The following is an 11,704-nucleotide window of genomic DNA, read 5'->3' as shown; positions in this document are numbered from 1 at the left end:
TGTAAATTATAAGCGTTTTTATAATTGGGTTTTATGATCTTTATTTCAATTTCTTTAACACAATGTAAATTATAAACGTTTTTATAATTGGGTTTTGATTTCATTTAGTTTATACAATTGAACTTATACAATTTCGGTTATTGATTGTTTAATCACTTTTTTATGTGCACCCGTGTGTTGACACGTTCGCGATCGAAAAACAAGAGACAGAATCAAACCAACGGAGTTTACTTGCAGCCCAAAAAATATAACAAAAAAATTGCTCATCTCGAGCGCAAAAACAAAAGGCAATAAAAACAAGACTTAGAACCGTTGGTTTGATTACATCTTATACAGGGTTAGTTAGATAAATTAATTAACCATATATTAACCATATAAAATATTATATATGAATTATATAATATATTAATTATAATAATTTAATTATACAATATATGATTTAAAATAGATTAAAATATAATATATAAATCATATAACACATCAATTATAATAATTCTACAGAATCCTACAATATTAACAATTTGACTTTAACCGCTCTAACATCCCGCCCCCCTTGAAAGGATTTTCAATTGGTAATAGTGCGAGTTTGTGGATTGGACGCCGTATTACTCCTTTTGGGGTTTGCACATCAACAACACGAACCAAATTATCTGGATCCCTGATGCAATGCACGATTCGGCCCATCAACCAGCGTTGTGGAGGCATATTGTCTTCATGGATTAAAACCAGAGCCCCCTCGGTGATGTTAGATTGTTCTTCTGTCCATTTGGTGCGTATCTGCAGCTCATTCAGATAGTCTCTAGACCATCTGCGCCAGAAGTGATGTTTGACTGCGGTTATACGAGACCATTTATCAATTAATGAAGTAGCTTCATACTGAGGACTTGGTTCAGATAAAGTTTTGAGCGGCCCACCGATAAGAAAATGTGCTGGCGTTAGCGCTTCATAATCGCTCGGGTCACAAGAATGAGGTGTGATTGGTCGCGAATTTAAGATAGCTTCGATTTCAATCAGTGCTGTTCCAAGCTCCTCAAAGGTGAATCGAGTATTTGATAATGTTCGATACAGATGGCCTTTCGCGCTTTTTACAGCCGCTTCCCATAGACCTCCAAAGTGAGGTGCTCGGGGCGGTATAAAATTGAAATTTATGAATTGGTTGCTGCAAAAGGTCTGCAGCATCACTTGATTAGACTTCTCGAAAAACATTCTTTTTAACTCTGCTAGTTTGTTGTTAGCCCCAACGAAGTTCGTGGCGTTGTCGCAATAGATGTCTGATGATAACCCTCGTCTACCGATTAACCTTTTCAGTGCTGCAATAAATGCCTCCGTAGATAAGTCTGACACGGCTTCTAGATGAGCTGCCTTTGTAGACAAACAAACGAACACGGCTATATAGGTCTTATATGGAACCCGTCCCCGAATTCGGAGATACGTTAATATCGGACCGCAAAAATCTACCGCAGTACGCGCGAATGGACGACTTGGAGTGAGGCGTTCGATTGGGAGATTACCCATCATTTGATTAAGTAGTTTGGGTTTATAACGCACGCAGTGAATACACGAGTGCACGACTCGGCGTGCAATTTCTCGAATATTAATTATCCAGAAGTTTAGTCGAGTAAGGGCAATTAGTGCTTTTGCGCCTGCATGATAGTTGCACAAGTGTATATGCCGAACATAAAGTTCCACAAAATAACAGCCCTTCGGCAACAAAATAGGGTGACGTTGGCCTACTGAGATGTCACTCAGCTCGAGGCGACCTCCCACCTTTAGTAATTGATAACCGAATACATTGTCCAGGAAGGGATTTAGATGCTTTAATGTACCTTCGGCTGGGTTCCCTCGTTGTAGGCGTTGTATATCAATTTCGAAGAATTGCTGTTGGATGACCCAAATAATACAGTGCAATGCCTTTTGTAGCTGAATAGGTTGGAGGGTACATTCTCCATTCTTCAATTTATTCTTGGTTACATGATAAAAACGCTGTACCTGCGCTATTACTCGTAGCATCTTAGTGTATGAACTATATCTTGACAATACCTGTAATACGTAGTTGTCTTCATTTGTGTTAACGAATACAACCTTTCGCGTCTCTTTATTGACTTCTTCCATATCCAGGTTGTGACATTTCAAATGCGGCCAGTATTTATCAGCGAGTAACAAAAATTCCGGCCCCGTAAACCAACAAGACTCTGATAATTGGCGGATGTTACAGCCGCGCGACACAACATCTGCCGGGTTGGATTGGGTAGGAACGTGTCTCCATTGCCCATTTGCGGTAATATCTTGAATTTCCGCTACTCGATTGCCAACGAATGCAGACAGGGTTGATGAGTGCTGCTTCAACCAATGTAATACAATCTGTGAATCAGTCCAAAAAAACGTTTCACCCTTAAATTGCGCAAATATTGGTTGGACCTTCTGATACAGTTTGGCAAGAAGTAAGGCACCACAGAGTTCTAGTTTAGGTAGCGACTTCCGCTTTATAGGTGCCACACGGGATTTTGCAGTGAATAGCCTGACCGTCACCTTACCTGATGTGTTTTGTGATCGGAGAAATATACAGCAACCATATGCGCGTATTGAAGCGTCACAGAAACCGTGTACATCAACCTGTTGATAGTTTATGGATAGGCAGTATCTCGGCACCTTAACCGATGAAAGCGTTGTAAGATCTTGAATAAATGTTTTCCACGCTGAGTGAAGATTTTGAGGGACTGACTCGTCCCAGTCCACACGCAAAAGCCACAATTCTTGCATCATAATTTTGGCTACGAGTATGATCGGTGCTAGTAATCCAAGCGGGTCGAATAATGAAGACGCAAGGGATAAGATGGTGCGTTTTGTTACAATATGACCTGGTTGTGCATTGAACGAAAATAGGAAAACATCTTGCATTTGGTGCCACTTGATGCCTAGAGCGCTGGTGACTGTATCTGTATCAAGATTCAAACTCTTTGTTGTAGTATCGCTGATGAAGTCATGATGGTTTGAATGCCATTTGTCAAGATCGAAGCAACCCTTCTGTAGAATGGCCGTTAACTGATGTCTGATATTGGTGAGTTGATCAATGGAATCTGCTCCACCTAAGAAGTCGTCGACAAAGAACGATGATTTAATGAGTGCAGCGCCTATTGGGTATTGTGTTTCAAATTTGTCCGCCAAATACTGCAAACTCCTGGTTGCTAGGAAAGGTGCTGATGCAGTACCATAAGTGACTGTATTCAACTCGTAAGTACTAACAGGATCGGACTCCGTATCTCGCCAAAAAATATATTGGAATTTTCGATCTGGTTCATCTATCAGTATCTGTCGGTACATCTTAACAATGTCAGCCGTCAAGGCATATCGGTGCAAACGAAATTGAAGTAGCAACAAGTATAACTCCGGCTGAATTGTCGGGCCGACCAGTAGAATATCATTTAATGAACGTTGCGAAGTTGTTGAACATGACGCATCAAAAACCACCCTCAGCTTGGTCGAAGTGCTCGACGGTTTTAAAACACAATGATGAGGGATATAATAATGAGGTTCGTTGGTTTTCGGAGTCTCAACACGCGTCATGTGTCCGAGCTCTCGATATTGTTTCATGAATTCTTGATAGTCTTGCTTCAGTGCACGATTAGATGACAATCGCCGTTCTACAGAATAAAAACGGCGCAAGGCGATATTGTGTGTCAAACCAAGACAATCTGGTGAATCTTTGAATGGTAACCGAACGACAATTCTTCCCATCGCATTTTGGTGAACCGTTTCACGATATAATGACTCACACGCAACATGTGCTGGTGACCATGATTTTGAAGCCGATTGCACTTCCTCTATCTTCCACATCATTTCTAATTGATCGGAGACTGTATCTTCAACTGATAATAGGCATTTTGCTGCTGGTGATGCAAATGGCTGACCCTTGTACTTGCCAGATACAATCCATCCTAATAGTGTTTTTTGAAGTACTGGAAGATTTTCACCTAGTTTGATTTGACCGACAGACAAAATATCAAAGAAACTTTCAGCTCCAAGCAAAAGATCAACGCGCTTGGATTTAAAGAATTGCTCATCGGCGAGAGGTGTATTTGGTGGAACCTTCCACGACGATATATCGATTTCAGAACTTGGTTGATATGCGATGTGATTCGTAATACCAAAGTTTAAAGCAAGTTCAAAATTTGAATGACGAGATTTGATTGATGTGAGCGTCTGATACTTAATGTTGGTCAACGAACTACCAATACTGGAAACATGCAACCGATGTTTATGTTTTGCTAAACTAAGCTTCTTTGAAAACTCCTCCGTTATGAAGTTGACCTGAGAGCATGAATCAAGTAAGGCTCTACCCACTTGATAACTTCCCGATGAATCCTTCACTAAAACCAATGCAGTAGCTAGAATTATTTGCTCGGCCGATGACATATTAAGATGGGAATGGCTGGCAACGTTGTCGTTGGGCATAGCAGCGTGTTCTGTGCGTCGTGATGATCCCGCGCTCTTAATATTCGTTGGCAATTGCGAATGATGCAAGAGAGTGTGATGTGGCTTTGCGCAAACCTTACATTTAAACGTTGATGTGCAATTAACCACATGATGGCGTGGCGATAAGCAGTTTATGCAGAGTTTTAGGCTCTTCACCTTTTCAAACCTTTGAACCACCTCCAGTGCCTTAAAACGATGACAATTCTGTATTAGGTGTTCATTGCTAGAACAAAATGAGCAAGAATTGCTAGATGTAGATGCAACAAATGCGTATTGTTTTGAGCGTCTGTTAGTCTTGGAGTTAAGACTATTAGGTTTACGTTGTGATGATGACTGATTGCCGTTTCCACTGTCAAGTGATTCGAGAAACTGGCAGTGTCTATCCAACAATTTTGAGCAATCTTCCCAACTGGGTAATGTGTCAAAGTTACGCGATTCATTCCATTTCCTACGTGTAATTGCGTCCGTTTTTTGCATGATTAGCGAGATAAGTAGAGCCTCACATATTTGTTTCTCTGTACCTAGCGAACAGAGTGAACCATACAAAGCGGATGCATTGTTTACCAGACTACGGAGTTGTTGGCTTGACTGACCCGATACTGCTGGTAGATCAAATAGTGTCGCGATATTTTCGGCGAAGATTAGGCTATTATTGTCATAGCGCGATTTAAGCCTATCCAGAGCCTTTGGATAGTTTTCATTCGAAATAGGAAATGCCTGTACTGTCTCTAGAGCTTGACCAGTAAGGCAGTTCAGTAAGTGATTAAATTTTTCAATATTTGTGAGGTATATTTCGCGATCTATGATTTGGAGAAACGAATTAATAAAATTGTTATAATCCGAGTACTTACCACTGAATGTAGGTAATTTTAACAGTGGTAATTTTTTACTTGAGGTGGGCATCATTGCTGTTACGTCTAGCACTGATGCATTGTGGGCCTCTTCCTGCAGTTGAGACATGATTAATATTTTGGTGGAAACGTATAGGTCTTCTAATTCATCTCTAGCTGAGTCAGTTGCATCTAATTTCTCGATCAACGTCTGAAAAGCTAAGATTTGTTTAAAATATGATTCTAAAATACCTAGTCGACATTTCAGTTCTGGTTGTGAGAGCGAATTACTCTTTCCTTTGACGAACGCCTTGATTCTTGAAATACTCGCTTTCGTCGAGGCTCGCTGTTGTTTTAGTTCTGACAGTTCTGCCGTAGTGGTTGGCTCTGCCGTTGCCATTGAAACAGTTGTAGATACTTGAGAACAGCAAAGGATTTGACGAAGTCGAAAAGTCACAATAGCAACAGTGAGCTTTCCGAAATTGAACTGCTCTTACGGTGGTTGTTGTCAGACGCGACGTTGACGAACCCGCACACTTACTGATTGGAAGCAAATATTAACCAGTAATCAACAAGTAAGTTAACTTGTTGTTGTTGTTGTAATTGTTCAGCGTGACCTTGATGCGGACACGAGGTTCTATTTGGCGCTTAGCAGAACCTAAGCCGAGAACCATAGAATGCACAATAGTACACACGTACGATAGTATATAGTATATATGTACAGATGTACGATATTATTAAAGTTAGCACACTTTAGATATATAACCGTTTAGGAGCAATACTCACACGAGCACATTATGGTTACAAATTAACCAAAAACAATAAAAGCGAAAGTATGTACAATCAACAAGTAAAGATAGCTTGTTGTTGTTATTTTAACTGTCGAGCACGACCTTGATGCGGACACGAGATTCTATTTTGAGGTTAGCGGACCTAAACCGAGAACCACCAATTGCACAAGAGTATATACGTACGATAGTACATATGTAATATATATATAGATGTACGATATATTATAATGGTTAGCACACGTTAGCTATATAGCTGGTTAGAAAAAGTATTCACACGCGCACATTAATGGTTACAATTATCCAAAAACAATAAAAGCGAAAGTATGTACAATCAACAAGTAAAGATAGCTTGTTGTTGTTATTTTAAATGTCGAGCACGACCTTGATGCGGACACGAGGTTCTGATTTGAGGTTAGCGGACCTAAACCGAGAACCACCAATTGCACAAGAGTATATACGTACGATAGTACATAGGTAATATATATATAGATGTACGATATATTATAATGGTTAGCACGCGTTAGCTATATAACTGGTTAGAAGAAATATTCACACGCGCACTTTAATGGTTACAAATTAACCAAAAACAATAAAAGCGAAAGTATGTACAATCAACAAGTAAAGGTATCTTGTTGTTGTAATGTCGAGCGCGATCTTGATGCGGACACGAGGTTCTGTTTTGAGGTTAGCGGACCTAAACCGAGAACCACCAATTGGACAATAGTATATACGTACGATAATTCATATGTAGTATATATATAGATGTACGATATATTATAATAGTTAGCACGCGTTAGCTATATAACTGGTTAGAAGAAATATTCACACGCGCACTTTAATGGTTACAAATTAACCAAAAACAATAAAAGCGAAAGTATGTACAATCAACAAGTAAAGGTATCTTGTTGTTGTAATGTCGAGCGCGATCTTGATGCGGACACGAGGTTCTGGTTTGAGGTTAGCGGACCTAAACCGAGAACCACCAATTGCACAATAGTATATACGTTCGACAGTCCACAGAATAGCCGTGTGGAAGAAATGCACACACGCGTACACTAATGATTACAAACTTAATAAGAAAAAATGATTACCACACGTGGGTAATATTTAGATTTTTTAACAAATTGGAGATTAATAACCACTATTAAAATTGCAAAAAGTCCTGTCACGGTCGCCAATGTAAAATTATAAGCGTTTTTATAATTGGATTTTATGATCTTTATTTCAATTTCTTTAACACAATGTAAATTATAAACGTTTTTATAATTGGGTTTTGATTTCATTTAATTTATACAATTGAATTTATACAATTTCGGTTATTGATTGTTTAATCACTTTTTTATGTGTACCCGTGTGTTGACACGTTCGCGATCGAAAAACAAGAGACAGACTCAAACCAACGGAGTTTACTTGCAGCCCAAAAAATATAACAAAAAAATTGCTCATCTCGAGCGCAAAAACAAAAGGCAATAAAAACAAGACTTAGAACCGTTGGTTTGATTACATCTTATACAGGGTTAGTTAGATAAATTAATTAACCATATATATTAACCATATAAAATATTATATATGAATTATATAATATATTAATTATAATAATTTAATTATACAATATATGATTTAAAATAGATTAAAATATAATATATAAATCATATAACACATCAATTATAATAATTCTACAGAATCCTACAATATTAACAATTTGACTTTAACCGCTCTAACAAATACTTTTATTTTATATGATTGTACGAAATTTAATAAATATGTGAAGATGATTATATTAAATTTAGTAGTAAATAATTATATAATTTCATTAAATAATATTAAAAATTTTAAATACGAAACATAATTAATTATATAACAATGTAGTGTTGATTAATATACTTCATGATATAATTGCGACTATAGGGCACAGTACTGTCTTCACTACCATACACATTAATACCATTTGCACTAACAACAACTATGGTTGAGCTACTGCCGGTGTTTACTCACCTCATATTAGGCAAACCTCATTTATTTGTATGAGATTTGATAAAATTTTATCAAAAATCAAATTTGTAATAATTTGGAAGAATTTGTTCATTGCATGCACACAAAGTCAATCATATATTTTAGAAAAATATATACAAGAGCAAAGACTGTGCGTTTGAATTTGTGTGTCGATTCAACACTAAACAACTCTTCTTCGTGTCTGACTACTATTGAGCTATTGAGCACCCTTTCCTCTCTATTTTCTCTTAACCAAAAAGTAGAAAAATTTTGTAAATATAAAAACAAAAAATTGCGCTTCATTGATTGCCCTTTCGTCTCGATGCAGCGAAACTATGGAAGCATAAGAAGGCAAATCAGAAAATCGTCGCCATACAAATCGATTGGACTGTGTTAATACCAATTCATATGGGTGGTAGCACAATTTTTTTTGTTTAATATGGATTGTAGGAACTATTTGCCAAGAACCTCATCCAGGCTTGCCATGGTGTCGTGTTATGCTTCTAGGACCACAACCATAACAACGATAACAACGATAACAACAACAAGGCTGACAGAACAAATCTTATCTTACCATTGATGATTACAGCTCATGCTAAGTCGTTGCCTGTTTTTACTAAAATTTGAAAATTCTACCATAAATCTCTGTGGCAAAAATGAAAGCAAAATTGATAAATGTTAAGCGCCATCTATAGTTAAGATTTTTCATTTTTGGTTTGAAACAATGATAAAATATTTAGCACAGAAATAAATTCCCTGGAATAAAATACATTGTCCATGCCGAAGATTTTTTCACTGGATGTGGTTTGAAACAATGATAAAATAACCAGCGCCGAGTTAGCAATGTTGCTGGAAAATGTAGGACTGTATTTTCAAAAAATTTTTAAAAAATGATATTTTCGTTAATATAAGTAATTAAACTAAAACATTATTCTTATAGAGTTTTGAAAGATCTTTCGATTGGCATTTACCAATTTGAGATACGATGCGTATTTTTCAAATTATAGGAAAAATAAAAATTGACCAAAATCGACTTTTTTTGAAAAAATTTATTATTAGAAAAATCTAGAACAGGCGCAAATAAACCATATATTCCTGAAGAATTACAAGATAAAAGAAGATAAATGAAATCTTCATATTAATATATCTATTAGATACGTTTTTTATCAATTAAGATGTATAAATGTTATAATTCAAAAGTATTGAAATATATAATTACGCATATTAATATATATATATATATAAGATATCAATTATCACAAAATGGTTGTTATAATTTTTCTGATTATTTCGGTTGATTTTAAACCCAAGCTGCGATAATCGTAATCTTTTTATATGGTATCTCAGAAACACATGCGGATAGGTAAACCGTCTAATATTAAATTAAAGAAATTAAAACGAGAATATTGGAACCATCGAAATTATTGGCTCTGCTGAAAAAGCAAAGAGCAATATATGACGAATTACAGAATATCGAAAAAAAATAACAACAAACGAGAATTGTGTGAGGTTATAAAAGAATAAAAAGAACGTATAGATAAACTGCAAGGATTATGGGATCGATTTAAAGAAAACCATGAGAAGTTACTCTTAACGGAGAATAAGGAAGAAAAGTATTTTGAAGAGGACTTTTGCACTACAGTACACCGAAAAGTGATTCAGACGAGAACAATGCTTAAGGAAATGGTTGAAAGCAAAGAGAGAAACGCTGAATCTATTGAGAGCAAAGATGTAGATGCGAAAATAGCAGAAACTCAAATTGAGAGAAATAAAACTAATAACCTAGTAGAACAATAGAACAATCACATCGCTAGATTAAGACAGATGTTAGAAAATCTTGACCATTATGATAATGTCACGAGACTAGAACAACTTAACGGAATCTAGAAAAAGAGGTTCGAAGACATTAGAAGTATCTATAGGAAGCTGTGTCGACTCAAGTGTTAAAAGGAGAACAGTACAAGCAAACTGTTACAACATCTACCGGTGTCGGAAGTAAATTATGCTGTAGCTTGGGAGATTTTGTCGCAGAGGTTCGAAAATGAAAGGATGTTGTTTACAATATTGGTGGATAAATTGCTCGATCAGTCATTTGTATGTAGTGATTCAGCGTCAAGTTTGAAAAAACTGCTTGACTCTCAATATAATGTATTCAGGGGCTGAAGGCGATTGGTATAAAAATGAAGCAGATCCAATAATAGCAAGGATTACAATCAGGAAATTAGATAAGGGAGGATTACGGCTATATAAACAGAACATAAAAATGACGAAAGCAGCGGAAGCGATTAAATCTAAAAAACTAATTTGTGAAAAGGGAAAAATATGTCTTGTGATACATCCACGATTCGCCAGTAAATATAAAATAAAAACGGAAGCTTTAATTTTACCATCATTGATGTCTTGTGAACCAGATAAAACTTTCGGCTATAATATAGATAAGTGGAAAAATATTACCTTAGCTGACCCAAATTTCAATACATCTGTTAGGATAGACATACTTATAAGAAGCGATCTATATGGTGAAATTTTTGAAGAAGGACTGGTTAGAAAAGAAAAAGTGCGGGCACAATCCACAAAGTTCGGTTGGATATTGTCAGGTATTTTAAAATCAATAAGAAGCTATAAACAGTTCATCTCTTTCAACATCGTCAACATAGAGAAGTTTTGAGAAATGGAAGAAATTCTAGAAGATGAAGATTCATCGGAAGATGATTATTGTGTGAGAAGCTATGCTGCAACAACCACCAAAAATGGTGATGGAAGATTTGTTGTTGAATTATCTTTCAAAGAAGAACATCAGCTTGGCGACTCATACAAAATGGCGATGGCACGATTCATAAACTTGGAAAAAAAATGACTGGTAAACCCATCATTAAAAACAGAATATGTCAAAATCGTGAAAGAGAAATATTGGTAAGTAAGAATAATCAAGAATATCAACATATTTTGTGGAGAAACAATGTTAATCAGTCAATTGAAGAATACAAGTTAACAACTGTAACTTACGGTATTGCACCTGCTTCATTTTTGGCTATAGGAATTTTATTGGAAATAGCAAACGAATGTCCAGATACACAGATATCAAAAATATTTAAAGATGATTTTTATATGGACGATCTTCTAACTAGCGGTGATATAAAAGAAGAATGTAAAAGTGTTCAGCAAAGAATATTTACACATTTGGAGAAGTATGGACTTCATTTGAGAAAATGGTGCTACAACAGTATGGATATAATAGAAACAGTGAAAAAAATCAAATGAAAATGGTCATTGATATCGATAAAGAAGAAAATATTAAAGTGCTTGACTTGCAATGGAGTCCCAATAATGATAAATTCATGTTTAAGATAGCAGAAAGTAGATATGTCTGTATTATAGCATTATCGTATCTGGGTAGAATATTTGATCCATTATGACTATTGGCTCCGGTTACGGTATTGGTTAAGTTATTTGTGCAAAAACTCTTGATAAAGAATGGCAAAACATTGTGCAGAACTTAAAGTTAAATGTGCCTAGTGGGGCTCGCTTATGCATCGGAAAAGGCCTACGCAGCAATAGTGTACATAAAAACGTATTCAAAGGTATCCATAGTAGCAGCAAAAAGCAAGGTAAATCCTA

General features: G+C 36.2%; 1 protein-coding gene across 1 annotated transcript in view; it reads right to left on the bottom strand.

The window, feature by feature from the left end:
- Positions 1-5,703, bottom strand: part of LOC119688704 — an 8,160-nt gene extending 2,457 nt beyond the window's left edge. The window contains exons 1-3 of the mRNA XM_038103369.1: positions 5,364-5,703; positions 4,011-5,273; positions 542-3,935 (exon numbers count right to left, since the gene is read on the bottom strand). Coding sequence (XP_037959297.1) covers positions 542-3,935; positions 4,011-5,273; positions 5,364-5,703 — 4,997 coding nt within the window. The remainder of the gene's footprint in view (positions 1-541; positions 3,936-4,010; positions 5,274-5,363) is intronic.
- Positions 5,704-11,704: the final 6,001 nt, after the last annotated feature.

This window comes from Teleopsis dalmanni, chromosome X, assembly GCF_002237135.1.
Source record: "Teleopsis dalmanni isolate 2A chromosome X, ASM223713v2, whole genome shotgun sequence".
Classification (NCBI taxonomy): Eukaryota; Metazoa; Arthropoda; class Insecta; order Diptera; family Diopsidae; genus Teleopsis; species Teleopsis dalmanni.
This window is presented reverse-complemented; position numbering and strand designations above follow the sequence as displayed.